Raw genomic sequence first — 15,686 nt, forward strand, 5'->3', positions numbered from 1 at the left:
TGCAATTGTATTTCAAAGTACATAGCGCCGTATTATATTATTGGTGTATAATATTTACGTTTATTTACATTTAAAAGAACTTTCTGCTGCAATTAAACTCCCCTGGAAAAATCTGCATTACTTTAGCACTTCTGACACCTACAGGTTTAAGTTAATGTTACATGTATTTTTTTATTTTCATACAATGCCAAATTTTGGGCTGAAATAAAATTTTTTTAATTTGTTATATTACCAAGTCACATTATTCATCAACAACGCACATGGTTTTCCCCTATTTACTGTACTTAGCTATTAATGTCACAATGTATGACATTAGGTCATTGTATATCAGATATTTGGTTCTGTTTTACTTTGTTTTTATGTGACCTGTTTCTTTTAATATTTTTTTTGGCAAGGTTACCAAGATTGACCTTTATACAGCTTCTATGTTACAAATAAGGATAGTAACCTAAAATGTATTCAATTTAATTGTAGTATATGTATATCCAATGTTCTTTCCTATGGTTCTGTACAGATGCTTCAAACTCGGATTCCAACTGCACTATGAAGCTCTTGAGGATCTTGTAGGAGAAAAATCAAGGGCCCGGATTCAGGTAGAATTGCGCTATTTTTACGGAGGCGCAGGGCAAAAACATTGCAAAAACGCAATTTTTTTGCGCTGCCCTCGATTCACGGAGCTGAAGCTCTGTAAATTGCGCGGGCGCGCCGGCAAAATTCCCGGTGCAAGTGCGCACAATTTAAATGATCCTGTAGGGGGCGGGAATCATTTAAATTAGGCGCGTTCCCGCGCCGATCGTAGAGCGCATGCTCCGTTGGGAAACTTTCCCGACGTGCATTGCGGAAAATGACGTCGCAAGGACGTCATTTGCTTCAAAGTGAACGTGAATGGCGTCCAGCGCAAACTACGTAAAATTCAAATTTCGCGACGCGGGAACGACGGGTATAGCTAATAGCAGGGGCAGCCTTACGCAAAAACCGCCATACGGAAACAATGTAAATTGCGTACGCAGGGCTTGCGCAACGTTGTGAATCGGTGTTAGTATGCAATTTGCATACTATACGCTGAGCACAACGGGAACGCCACCTAGCGGCCATAGCAAGAATGCAGCCTAAGATATGCGGGCATAAGAGCCTTATGCCGCGCAGATCTTAGGCTGCAGTCGGTGTAACGAGGTTCCTGAATCAGGAGCATTCGTTACGCCGGCGCAAGTAAGCAATTGCGCTGTGTAACCTATGGTTACACAGGCGCAATTGCTTCTTGAATCCAGGCCACGGACATCACAGGAAATACTAATACACTATATATTACAAGGAGCGACCACAGTGGAGTCTGTAAAAAAACTTTCATGCAATGCAATAGACATATACATAGTCCCTACAGATACAAACAATAGGCTATATGTCACCACTAACAGTATGGTGTATTTTATATCATTCCAACTCACTGATAAAGAAAATGTTTGAATACTACCAGATAGCCACACAGAGGGGGCCAAATCCAAGGAACACCTTCAGGCTTTCTAAGGGCATAAATTACACATCTAATTTCCTGACTACCTATCACATTTTTGGAGGCCCTGTTTGAATGTTACCCAGTAAGCCTACCAAATCTGATATTTTTGTTCTGATTCTGCAAATACTTGGAAAAGGCAAAAAGACAAAAATATATTGCAGCCATGGCAGAAGAATAGAGCTGGAGTTTTTTTAGTGGGAAGTCTCTCTTGAAAATGGTCTGCAAAATGTTTAATAGCAATTAAGCCCACCATTATCATCATCAAGAGCTATCTGAGCTTGATGGACTTACCCTTAAATAAAATGTTACAATCTATATGTAGTGCCTGGTTACTTTTCATAACCAGTGCTATTGAAATTTAGAGGGGGTCAGAGAGTTAAGTGACTCTGACCATTGTTGATTGGTTCAAATTTGGGTCTCTGTTTTAGCTGGGCTGTGCTGTGGGCTCAACCTGTTGTTGCTGGGGTGTTGTACCACCCCGGGGCGACAGGTGGTGCCAGTGGAGTCCAGGCTTGGGTGCCTCTTGCCAGCAGCCAACCAGTGGAGAGTTTCTCTCGCTGGGCATGCTGGGAGATGGTACTTATGGAACAGACGCCATTTTAGCGGGGCTTCTTCCTGTGTGGAGCCCACCTTCAGGGTGGCCACACCACAGCGCTCAGTGTTATGGCCTACCTGGCCAGAGCGGGCATATTATGCGGTGTTCCTGGTTTCGGGCCCACTCAAGCCAGAGTGGTAAGGATAGTGTTAAAGTGTAACGCATTCGGAACAGGACTGTTCCAGATACTACGCCTGAATCTGCTGTTTTCCTCCTCATCTCTATCTCTTTCATCGCCTGTTAACTGTTACCCGGCTGGGTAATAAAGAGCACATAAAAAGACATTTATTTGTGGACATTTCTTTACTGCTGCTGCATACATCATTCACCCCTAGACGTACGGAAAGAGCTATGAGGTAAATCTGCCATCCCATCTATTCTCAGCGGCTCCTTTGGGGGTGAGCGCTACATATTGTGGCAGAGCGAGGCTCTGTCCCAATAAAAATAGTGTTAAAATGGACACAGGGTATGCACATGTGCTGGGTGCAACTCTACAGGGCGTAGACGTGGACTGGAGAAGACTGCTGGTGCAGCTTTCTCCAGGTTTTTGGTACTTTGTCATGGGGCTATGTAGTTTGGAGATTCCACAGTGTCTGGGGTGGGACGGAATCTCCAACCCTGTATCCAGACTTTGTGATTACCAGCAGGGTGTGTGCTCAGGTGAGCACAGCCCTTATAATGAGAGTGTGCTAAGACCTCATGGCTCCCAGTTGGAGACAGCTCCTGTAAGACAGGAGGTCTCCAGGAATCAGAGAGGCTGTAGGAGACAGACAGAACATTGGAAACTGCAAGAGGCAGAGCTATAGACGCTCAAGGGAAGCCGCCTATGTTGAGGAATCCGCTGGTCTGGGTGACCAGGGTAACGTGCAGAAGTACTTCTACAGAGAGCCAGGTGTGTTAGCTTTTTCTGTTTGCATTTGATGGAGAAGAACCCCCTGCGTGGGAAACCTTTGATTGAACTTTTTATTTTTGCATTTTTAATAAAAATGGGCTACCATGCCCTTAAAACATAGTTCCTGACTGGTGTGAATCACTGAAAAAACGCATACCACGAGAGTTAACAACCCCCAATCTTACAATATATATTCTTACAGGATACTTTTGACTACTTTTTATGTCATTGTTCTCTAGTGACCAGGAGCACTATGAAGGGTCTATAATTGTTATCATAGGTGTTCTTTTAAATGATAGAGACAGAATATCAGCCACAAATTCAGACAAAAAACACATGATACAAATGTTATAAATTGAGTTACAGATCAGTGAGTGAAATAAGTGTTTGCCCTACCAACCAACATCAATTCTGGCTCCCACAGACTGGTACAGTCTGTGCTCATGTGGTACACAGATTAGTCCTGCTAATTTAAGAAGGTGCTCCTAACGACAACTCGTTATGTGTATAAAAGACACCTGTCCACATAATCTCTTTCTTCCATTCAAAATCAAGACTCACCATCTGGGGCAAGACCAAAGAGCTGTCAAAAGACATCAGAGATAATATTGTAGACCTGCACAAGGCTAGAATGGGCTACAAGACCATCAGCAAGAAGCTTGATGAGAAGGAGACAACTGTTGGAGCGATTATTTGCAAACTTACAAAATCTGCAGGGGATTAAATAATTATTTTCTCCACTGTATTACATTCCAAATTGTCTTGTTTACCTGTGTATAACTTTTCGTGACCACTCTTATTGACTAATTATTTTTGTGATATATAACTGCTCATCTGGTAATGCATTTAAAATGTATGCCAGCTATGAACCCATGCTGCCCATCCAAACCTCAAGTTATTATCCAACAATTAACGTTTGGTAAGCTCAGCTTGCTATCCAATATGGAAACCCAAATTTGTGCCTTACAATGCATCTTCATCACTTGCAGTCAAGGTTTGATCAGTAACCAGAGTATGGAAGAGGCTTATTCATCATTTGCAACAGATTTTTTTCTAATCTTAAATGGCTCCTTTAGTCACAGGTACAAGGGGCCAGATTCACATACATTTCCGCTACGCAGCGGCGGCGTAATGTAATCCATTTACGTTACACCGCCGCAAGTTTGCAGCGTAAGTGCCTGATTCACAAAGCACTTACCTGTAAACTTGCGGCGGTGTGACGTAAATGCGCTCGGCGCAAGCCCGCCCAATTCAAATGGGGCGGGCACCATTTAAATTAGGTGCGTTCCCGCTCCGAGCGTACTGCGCATGCTCCGTCGGGTAAATTACCCGACGTGCATTGCGCTAAATGACATTGCAAGGACGTCATTGGTTTCGGCGTTAACGTAAATGGCGTCCATCGCTATTCATGGACTTACGCAAACGACGTGATGTTTTAAATTTCGACGCGGGAACGACGGCCATACTTAACATGGCTTAGAACACCTAGGGCTCAGCCCTAATTTTATGACGTGTATCTTGACGGAAACAACGTAAAGTTAGAGCGACTGGTAACGCGGACGTTCGGGGATCGCCGTAACTAGTCATTTGCATATTCTACGCCGACCGCAATGGCCTCGCCACCAAGAGGCCGGCATAGAATTGCATCCTAAGATCCGATAGTGTAAGTCAATTACACCTGTCGGATCTTAGGGCTATCTATGCGTAACTGATTCTATGAATCAGCCGCATAGTTAGGACGGGAGGATCACAGAGATACGACGGCGTATCAGGAGATACGCCGTCGTATCTCTTTTGTGAATCTGGCCCAGAGATCTTAATTTTGCTATGCCAGTTGGTTACCAATAATACAGTATATTAGTTGTGACTAATGTGGCAAACCTGAGGGTCATACAGAATCATGCAGGTTAACCTATACCTTGCAGTGGTTCCTGATAACGATTTAATAAGAGTCAATGCTACCCAGTGGTGCCACTAAAACAATTGAACATAAATGTAATGGCCTCAATGTAAACAATCTGTCAAGGTGCAGCAAATCTAACTGTATATCGAGGTAAGCATATCTGATTATTACATATGCAACCTGTGTGTCCTGCTTAATAGATTTGCCCAGCGATTGTGCTGTTTTATGTTTTTCTCTTACCGCAAATCTGTCAGTATACACAGGCTTAAAAATAAACTGTATAGCTAACTGATATTATTTCAACAATTGTCCAGCAGGGATGTTATTCTTTGTATTCTACCAGTGGGAGAATCTACAAATCTGTATATAAAAAGAAGCTTGAGAATATTAAGGCCCATTTCACACTGAAGCAGTTTTCAGGCATCTTAGCGCTAGAAATAGCGCCTGTAAAGAGCCTAAAAATTTCCTCCCATTCATTACAATGGGTACAATGGGTGGTTTCACACCTGGGTGGTGCTCTTGCGGGACGTTCGGAAAAGTCCTGCAAGCAGCATATTTGAGGCGTTTTACAGTGCTTACAATGAATGGGCAGCGCTTCCAAAGTGCCTAAAAAGTGTATTTCGGAAGCCCCACAACACAAGAGTTTTTAACCCCTTCTTTGGGCTTAAAAGCACTCTGCTAGCGGTTGAAAAGCACCGCTTAAACAGCGCTAACGTGGCCGTAACCCCAGTATGAAAGTGGTTGTACGAGCAAGCATATGAAGGCAAATAGTTATAAACATATATTATATGCCTGCTTTTTTGTAATAGACAGAAGTATGGACCATGCTTTCCCAGTGTTGCTGTCAATCCAGGCCTAACTAATTCTTATGGATTCTCATGGACTGCAAAAAAGACTATTCTTGTGGCAATATTGGGCTATTTGTTGGTATTGAAACAGATCCAAAGTAAAAAAAGTTAGTTTGTGCATAATAGAAATAATATGTAGGAGACTTTCTAAGCTTGCCTGTACCTAGATGTGGATGGTGTGGGCGCTGCGTGTGTGAAGTTGTTAACTTTTTTTTTTTTTAGACAATCAAATTTATTAAATATAGTTTAGCAGTTTTTTAATTACCTGACTTTTTTCATCTGTGTTTCCATCTGGGATTTCATCTTCACCTTCTTCTTTTTCATACATATCGCCATTTATTTGCTCCGAATTTTCACCATTCATATCCGCTGAATTAAAATGTTGGTCTTCCTCCTGTAGTTCAGCTTCATTATTAACATCATCTTCTATGAAGTTGTTTAATTTTTCATGACTGGCCTCCACATCATCTTCTATGAAGTTGTTTAATTTTTCATGACTGGCCTCCACTTCATGATTTATGATGCTATTCTCCTGATTTTCATCTGGTGGGATGTTGTCATGACCAACGTCGTCTGCTTCTTCTTCTTCTTCTTCTTCATCAACAGCTTCTCCACCATCAGCATCTTCGGGGTCCTGTACCTCCTCCTCAACCGTTTCTGCCACTCTCTGTAAAATAACACACATTCACAATGTCACTGTCATTTGGGAAGAATAGTCTACACAAAGTAAGTGGCATACTTATTAAAGCTGAAGTTTAGCTAAAAAAAATTCTCTAAAGCTTTACCTGTAATGAAGTACAGTGCCTTGAAAAGGTATTCATACCCCTTGAAATTTCCCACATTTTGTCTTGTTACAACCAAAAAGATAAATGTATTTTAGTGGATAGCTCAAGTTCTGTTAGGTTGAATAGAGAGTGTCTGTGAACAGCAATGTTCAAGTCTTGCCACAGATTTTCAATTGGATTTATGTCTGGACTTTGTCTAGGCCATTCTAACACATGAATATGCTTTTATCTAAACCATTCCATTGAAGCTCTGAATGTATGATTAGGGTCGTTTTCCTACTGGAGGCGAACCTCCACCCCAGTCTTTTGCAAGTTCTAATAGGTTTTCTTCCAAGATTGCCCAGTATTTGGTGAGAACTGTAATGCAGGGAGGCTGAGACCTGTAATGTGCAGAGGGTTGATGTCTGTAATGTGGGGGGCTGGGAACTATGATGTAGAGGGGCTGAGGACTGTAATGTGGAGGGTTTGAGGTCTGTAATGTGGAGGAGTGAGTACAAAAATGTGGGGGGGGGGCTTAGATCAGTAATGTGGGGAAGCTGAGAGCTGTAATGTGGGGGAGCTGAAAACTTTAATGTGGGGAGACTGAACACAGTAATGTTGGGATATGATATGTAAGGGGGAAAAGTACACTACAGTAAAGGGGGAAGAAGACAATGTTGTTGGGGGGGTGGATATCAAGGGAGTGTGAGGAGAGGGAGTGGAGGGTGCTTGAGGTGAAGGGGAGGGAACTGTGGTGCAAGAAGTCCTGACCCTTTTTTTAAATTGCGCTGCACCAAGCCACATGGTGCTGAAGCAACACATGGTTTGGCATGTGTGAATGGGCACCACAGGTGCTAATGTGCGGGGTGCCAAAAATAATTAATGGCACCTCTGTGCATCTGCTAAAGTGCAGCACGTTTCCACGTGGGTCAGGAATATGTGCGATTTTTACTGTGTTCTTCAGCTGCAGAAATGGAACCTAGCCTAAGAGGAGACAGGGACTGTGACGGGAAGGATCTGAGCCATCATGCAAAAATACAATTTTAACCTCACCTGGAAAAAAAATGTATTGACTCTATGAATTTGAATTCAATACTCCTCTTTTACACGGTGTTACTGGGGAAAAGCGCCTGCCGCGTCACCCTGCAAAGGTAATTCAGTAAACTCAGAGGGCCCGGGCTAGCCAGTGAGAAACAGGAGAGCCTTTAGGGTGTAGTCATTTTGAAATAATAAAGACAAGATCTTGGTAAAGATGTAGAGTGGAGAGAAAGTGAGTATATAGGAAAATAACTTGCATCTGCTGAGGCTGCAGGGGATCACGGGAAGTGGCATGTGCAACTTAATAATGCATGTGTAGAGAATACAACTGTCTCTGAGCAGAAACTGTAAGAAAGTCGGTTGCATTCGGATGCCCAGGGCTGGACCAAATCTAGTTCTTAGGAACTTTGAAGTGGTAATAGAAGAAACCAAGCCAGTTGGGTGGAAGGGGTATGGTACCAGGTGATGTATTTTAATAAATATACTTTTCATGCCAAAGATGACCTGTTGAGATCCATTAATCACCATTCCCGGGCGTCTCTGCGGTCCAACTGGCCTTTCTTTCACACAAATGATTATCAGGGGGATTGCTTTTGAGATGCAGGGAGCCCCATCAAGCACAGTGACACCCCTGTGCACAGGTTATTCTGTAGTATTCTCAGAAAAATAAAACAAAAAACTAATAATCTGATGAACAACAGCAACATCTCAGCAATGTCTATAGTCTAGGGAGATTTTTGCAGATTTTAATCCTCTTTCATGTTCTAGTGTTTTAATTAGTTTACAACCAACCTCCTAATTAACAAATACATACTCTGGGCTGAAATGAAGCAGGTGTTGCTTTTATGTTGTTTTAACCCTTACTAAACCTATAACACTAAAACATGCATAAGCACAATGCTACAGAGAATGCCACAAAGCTTTGAACCACAGAACACACTCATGTTATCATCTCACTGAACACATAGGATGCCAACAGATTGTGTTTCTTCTATGGCTGTAGAGTGAAAAAGAGCCCGGGAAGAAGAACCTAGTTAAAAGAAGCACTACATTCTAAAATATTTATCTAAAATGATGATACTGCTATGTGAAACTTATCATTTATAATGAAAAATAAAAATGAATGAATGCAATATAAAGATGGGAACTCTTCATATGGAAAATTTGTATTTGGATCATCTTTCCGTTTGCACAGAAGATGAATTGTATTTATGAGTATAGGTTATATGAACAGCTATGAATGTTGTTTTTCTAGCTGCAGTATCTAAAAAATTCAGTACTATAGTACTGCTTTCCATATACAAATAATTTTTATCTTTGCTGTGCACAATTCATTTACATTCAGTGCAGGAGCTACTACAGCATGTGTAACCATCAAAATGGGGGTATAAATACATACAGTAAGAAGAATTGGAATCCATCTGACCAGAGAACAGTCAAACATGCATGCATGATTCGACCATCTCATGTTGTCTCCTGGGCCGGTTACTTGCCTAAGCAGAATTGGCCTAGCTGCACAAGCACATATGATTAGGGCAGAGCGGAAGCTACATACAAACTAGGATGTGGGAAAACAAAAGGGGTTATCCAAAGGTCTCCTACCCAAGTCACTTTGGGTAGGTCTCTATGAGCTTGCCACATCTTACCACTGGAATTTTTGCCCTTTTCTCCTTGCAAAACTGCTCCAGCTCCTTTAAGTTGGATGGTTTGCGCTTGTGAACAGCAATCTTTAAGTCTGTATGGTAAATATAGGGAATGTGGCACTTGCTAAACCTAATAATAATTGAGCTAAAATCCTAATATAAACAAAATAAAATCCATGTGCAGATAAACAAATTCAATCTGTGCAAAGTAATTAAATGCAGCACTAAATAAAAATTGGCAAAAATTGTGAAAAATCAATTGCGCAAAAATAGCAGATAAAGCGCAAAAAGAAACGATCCGAAGCTATCATCAAGTGGAGGAATGTGCAAAAAATCAGTGTACCAAGTGAATAAAACTAATTATAGTATATAATAAATAGGTAGTTCAATGTGAAATTAAAAAAAGTCCCATACACGGTGCAATAACAATCCAATTATGACAGTTACTTCAAATGTGTAATAAAATTAATCGGATATAAAGTGCAAGTGCCACCGTCCAGCCAATCTCCACCATCCAGTGTGCATGGTAATGTTAACCCCAGCCTCTCACCTCATGTATGAGAGCAATAAGCCTCACTGACAAATCCACAATGGCTGATTCGTCCCTAGAGTATTCAGGTAAAATCCCCAGATAATACCGCTCATATGACAGATCCCTTTTCCACTCTGACAGGTCTATTCCCAGGGCGTTCAGAATCTCAAGCCAATGCCGTTCAATACCATGTAAAGGAAAGGGAGGACTCCATGGTGCAATAGTTAGTATATAAACTAGTATATAAACTTACAGTTATTTATAAAACAGACAGCGCCTAAACATGTAATGGCTTCCGATTTCGGCCGCAACCGGAAGTAAAAGTCACCTGGCTTTTTTCCCTGACGTGTTGCGTCACTGTCCACGTCACTTTCTCAAATCACACATAGAGTGGTACAGCTCAAGAATATGACTGTATTTAGCACCATCTTTTCCTCAACTCTGACCAGTTTTCCAGTCCCGACTGCTGAAAAACATCCTGACAGCATGATGCTGCCACCACCATGTTTCACTATGGGGATGGTGTTCTTTGGGTGATGTGATGTGTTGGGTTTGTGCCAAACATAGCATTTTCTTTGATGGCCAAAAAGTTCAATTTTAGTCTCATCAGACCAGTGCACCTTCCTCCATACATTTTGGCAGTCTCCCACATGCCTTTTCGCAAACTCAAAATATTGCATTTACTTTTTTGCTGAAAGTAATGGCTTTCTTCTGGCCAGTCTGCCATAAAGCCCAACTCTATGGAGTGTATGGCTTATTTTTGTCTTATGTACAGATACTCCAGTCTCTGCTGTGGAACTCTGCAGCTCCTCCAGGGTTACCTTAGGTCTCTGTGCTGCCTCTCTGATTAATGCCCTCCTTGCCCGATCCCTGAGTTTTGGTTTACGGCAGTCTCTTGGCAGGTTTGCTGTTGGGCCATGTTCTTTCTATTTGGTTATGATAGATTGTGAATACCCCTAGCGCTGTTATGCATTTGGTGAGTGGTTACTTATATGTTTTATGGAATTTTGAAGCAATACTCTTTGTAGTGGTCCTAGAGATCATCAAAGATTTGGATATTTTTTTAAAACCTAACCCTGACTTGTACTTCTCAACAACATTGTCCCTTACTTGTTTGGAGAGTTCCTTGGTCTTCATGGCGGTGTTTGGTTAGTAATGCCTCTTGCTTAGGTGTTGTGGCCTTTCAAAAAGGTGTGTATATGAAATGACAGATCATGTGACACTTTTGCAAGGCACTGTATCTGCACATCAAATGATTGTTACTTCTTTATTAATAATTTCCCATGATAATTACTAATATTCATAAGGAGCCATAAAGAGATAAATTATCAATATTGAAAGCTTGTGCCACCAGGACACGTCTCAGTTTCAATAATAACATTTGCTAGGCTTTATCCACACGTTTTTTCTCAGCATGCAGGAGAACACATAAAGGCTACATGCTGCCACCCAAACCTGGTCATTAGCCCACCATATAAATTGGCCCTCATAACCAAGGAAAGTCAAACATCACTTTTTGAATAGGAGGTGATATTGATCATATTGGTATTTTTATTTCTCTTAACGATATGAATCACAATCTTATGCTCGCCACTCAAGATGTTCTACAAATGGTATTGCTACAAAAACAGATACAGAAAATCTCCAATGTTGTATCTATTGTAATACATATAAAAACATATCACATTTCCACCACAGAACAGCTTAATGAGAAATTGCCTTGTGGATACCAATGGCGCTGTTATGCATTTGGTGAGTGGTTACTTTTATGTTTTATGGAATTTTGAAGCAATACTCTTTGTGGAACATCCTGAGTGGGAGATCATTTGTGATCTCAATAGTCAAAAGGACTAACAAGATTCCATCTGTTCGATATCACCACTTATCTAAAAGCAGTGGTTGACCTTACTTGGCTTTGGGGTCTATTCATATAATTGTGAGACACTGTCCAGTTTTGGGTGAAGGCACATGGTGTTTATAGAAATCAAAAGAAATACGTGTTTGTTGCATATACAGTGAATAAGAGACTTTAATTATTTTGGTTTTAGGGATGTAAATTATATCAGTATTATAGAAATGTATAATTTTCGATGAAAAATAAATGCAGACTTGACACTGTAGCGCTCAGAAATGGTGGAGGCACCTATAGATCATAAATCTCCAAACTAATTGGCAGCCTAGACTGAAAAGATATAGCGGTGCAGCCCTCCTCAGAAATCCAAGACTACACAAAACACAAAGAGGACACAAAGTGCATTACCTTTAGCACTTAAATAAAGGGCATATGAAAACATACAACACTCACAGGTCAGGTGGGAAATTAACACGTTAAATGCGCTAAGCACAGGGTAAGATAATGAAATTCACCCTCCACTTGGACTTAGTGTACGATGATAATGCCAACTTACACATTTTGGGGATCTGGCCCCCTTCCTGAGACCTGTGGCATATACCCTTTAATTAGGTCCTAAAAATAATGCACTAGGGCACAGGTGTCAAACACAAGCCCCGTGGGCTTAATCCGGCCCTCCAGGCCATTTCATGTGGACCTCGCACCTCTCCTGCAGCTGCTTCCAAGCAATGCATCCAGCTTCTTCCCAGCAGCAGCAAAAGGAAAGGTGGGTGCACTGTGATGTAAGGGAGAGTGGGGGACTCAACTTCTGATGGTGGGGTGGCTCTTGACATCTAATGTAAGGGGAGGCGATGCGCTGGACAACTAATCTTAGGCCTCGTACACACGACCGAGTTTCTCGGCAAAAACCAGCAAGAAACTTGCTGGGAGATATTTTTTTGCCGAGGAAACCGGTCGTGTGTACATTTTCGTCTAGGAAACTGTTGAGAAACTCGACGAGCCAAACAGAGAGCAAGTTCTCTATTTCCTCGACGGGAATGGAGAAACTTGCCTTGTCGAGTTCCTCGACAGACTAACAAGGAACTGGAACTCAACGAGGAAAACGATGTGTGTACGAGGCTTCACAGATACAACCGGCCCTTTTGAGGGCAATCGTAATGCTGATACAGCCCACAATGAAATTGCACTAGGGGTTTGCGTTGGTGTTTTGTATAATTTTCTATGTCTGATTAATTTGTCGAATAGCAGCTATATTTTTATATTCGTTATTTTATTTGTTTTGACACAGATGTGTCATATGTCATATATTGCTAACCACATAGTTCAGTTTTGAGAAAAAGTTAAACATGTTAATAACATACTAGTACTGGGCCATTTTTAGCTAAAATCTATGCAAAAATCCCTGGTGTCCCCTGACTGTAAAGTTAGTTATTGATGAAACAAAAAATTGAAATAATTGCTTATAGTCAGAGGGCGATGATGGTCAGCTTCAAACACAGACTTCTCTTTGGTCCTGCATGTGTTATTGGTATTCACTTTAATGTCTGGCTGTCCCTCTCTGAACTGTGTGACCCTGTATTAATTTGCTTACTCGGAAATCATCTCAGAGCACATTTATTGTACAGAAACAGTCTGAATGTAATGTAAGTTAATGAGCTAATTACAACGGAGAATGGAATGGGTATCTGCTACTATGCAGCTAATCCAAAGACATGACCATCTTTACATTATCCTTTAACCCTTTTGAATGCCTGGGGTAGACCTCCATGAAAGCCAAGCAGATAAACAACACTATAATTATGATAAGTCGTGACTTTCACCCATCACGTTTTGAACACGACATCTAATAATTAATTAGCGTTGTCCATATGAAGCTAAACATTCAAGTCACGTTTGCACACGATAACTAGAAATTAATTAACGATGTCCATAGGAAAGGAGCTTCTTGTGAACCTTTGATGAACTATATGCTCCACCAAATTGTGTCAAAACAGCACATTTAGTCCATCTGTACATATTCTTATGTATGTTTATCTGTCAGCAGCTTCTAACAGCCACAGCTCAAAGTTTAAGAACTTTATTGAGGAAAACCCATTAAAAAAGGAGGGTTTTTTAAAAAAAAAAAAAATTGGGGGTGGAGTTCCTCTTTAGATATATATATTATACCTCTGATGCCTCGTATACACAACCGTTTTTCTCGGCAGGAAAAACAGCCGTGTGTATGCTCCATGGCAGTTTTCCCGACGAGAAAACTGCGGGGAAATAAAAGACAGAACTTGTTCTCTATTTTCCCGCCGCAATTCCCAGCGGACTTGTTTCCGTTGGGAAAACCGGTCATGTGTATGCTTTCCCGAGAGAAAAAAAACGTGCATGCTCAGAATCAAGTATGAGATAGGAGCGCTCGTTCTGGTAAAACTAGCATTTGGAATTTGTCACGCTGTAACGGACTGAAAAGCACAAAGACTGAAAAGCGCGAATCGTCTCTCACCAAACTTTTACTAACACGAGGATCAGCAAAAGCAGGCCAAAGGGTGGCGCCGTTTGAATGGAACTTCCCCTTTACAGCCCCATTGTATGTGTTGTACGTCACTGCGCATGTGTTTGGACGGGCGGTATTTGGCCTGAACGTGTGTATGCAAGGCAGGCTTGACAGAAATTCCGTCAGGAAAAATTGTTTTTTTTCATGCCGGGAAAAACGTGTGTACCACACTAAAGCATGAGCTTTAGTGTGGTACATTAGAAACATCCTGTTGTAGATGCATCAGAATCTATCTGCTAACATGATTACCTTAGGGCTTGTTCACACCAGATGCAGTCCAGGGTATTTTTAACCTGCATCAAAAACGCATGGACAGTGTTTAACATGAATTTCAATGGCCCTTATTCACACCAATGCAATGCGTTCCAGTGCAGTCAACAAAAGCAGAACATGTTGGAATTTTTTTGTATGCAACGTGGCAAAGGACATCACTGGAAAATACATGTCCTCAAGATTGAGATGAAGAAAAAAAGAGGGGGGAAAAACACATCGGGAGAGAGAGACTTTCCCCATGACCTTTGACCTCTGGGAACCCGCCTTCTGACCTTTGACCTCTAGGGGAGGTCCCTGTTCTAATTCCTGAGTCCTAGCCTTATTCTTCAATGGAAGAGAGAGAGAGAGAGAGAGAGAGAGAGAGAGAGATACAAATGTATAATTTTCGATGAGAAATAAATGCAACTATGTAACTATGTACGTGTTTTCCATACATTGAAAAACTCCGAGATGAAAAGGATTTTTCACAGACTTACAAAGCAGAGGAAGGAGAGCTGCAGTTACACACTATACAAGAGCTCTGAGAACTGATTGGAGGGAAGGTACACACCCCCATACACATAGCACAAAGGAACAGAGCTGAGGCTGCCAATAAGCTCGAGAGCCCTCCTCTGTCACCTTTTGAGCTCTTGGTGTCAGAAAGACTTGTCAAAAGTGACTAGTGCTAACAGGGGAGGAACTAGATGGCAGAGAGAAATGTATAGAGGCAGGTAAACACTAAAGAAATATGTGCTTTGTTCAGATTTAATGTCTGAGGTTTACAACCACTTTAAGGCTGGGTTCACACTTGTGCGATGTTAGACAATGCATGTGATTCGCACTTGCACTGTTGTGCAGATCACATGTGATGTCTGTGCGATGCAAACTCAGCAATACAGATTGTATGACTAAATTCGCAACCGCATTTGCACCAAATTGGTGTAGGACTTTTTTTGTCCCGCACTGGAATCGTAGTGCATTGGGTGTTCACACTTATGCAGTCCGATTCCTGCACCATTTGGCAGTTTGCACTGTGATCTGCGAACCGATCTGCGGATGTCATTAATATTGCATTGACACCCGCAGCGGTTTGCAGGTATCAGTGTGAACTGCCAGCGGGTGACATGTGATGCAAGAACCTGCACTGGAATCGCGCTGGTTCTTCCAATCGCATATATGTGAATCGGCACTAACTCTCACAAAGATCACAGTTCTCACCCAAACAATGTCTTCATCTGCTTTTCTTTCCACAAGAATAAAACCATCTTTTTCAGGCACTATCCAGGGTCGTCATTTACTTCCTGAACAAAGATGC

General features: G+C 41.6%; 1 protein-coding gene across 5 annotated transcripts in view; it reads right to left on the reverse strand.

Moving 5' to 3' along the window:
- Nucleotides 1-15,686, reverse strand: part of DCDC2 (doublecortin domain containing 2) — a 254,672-nt gene that overhangs the window by 12,389 nt on the left and 226,597 nt on the right. For all 5 annotated transcript variants that reach the window (XM_040353796.1, XM_040353799.1, XM_040353798.1 and 2 more), the window contains one exon: nucleotides 6,017-6,418. In XM_040353796.1, coding sequence (XP_040209730.1) covers nucleotides 6,017-6,418 — 402 coding nt within the window. The remainder of the gene's footprint in view (nucleotides 1-6,016; nucleotides 6,419-15,686) is intronic.

Source organism: Rana temporaria, chromosome 5 (assembly GCF_905171775.1).
Source record: "Rana temporaria chromosome 5, aRanTem1.1, whole genome shotgun sequence".
Classification (NCBI taxonomy): Eukaryota; Metazoa; Chordata; class Amphibia; order Anura; family Ranidae; genus Rana; species Rana temporaria.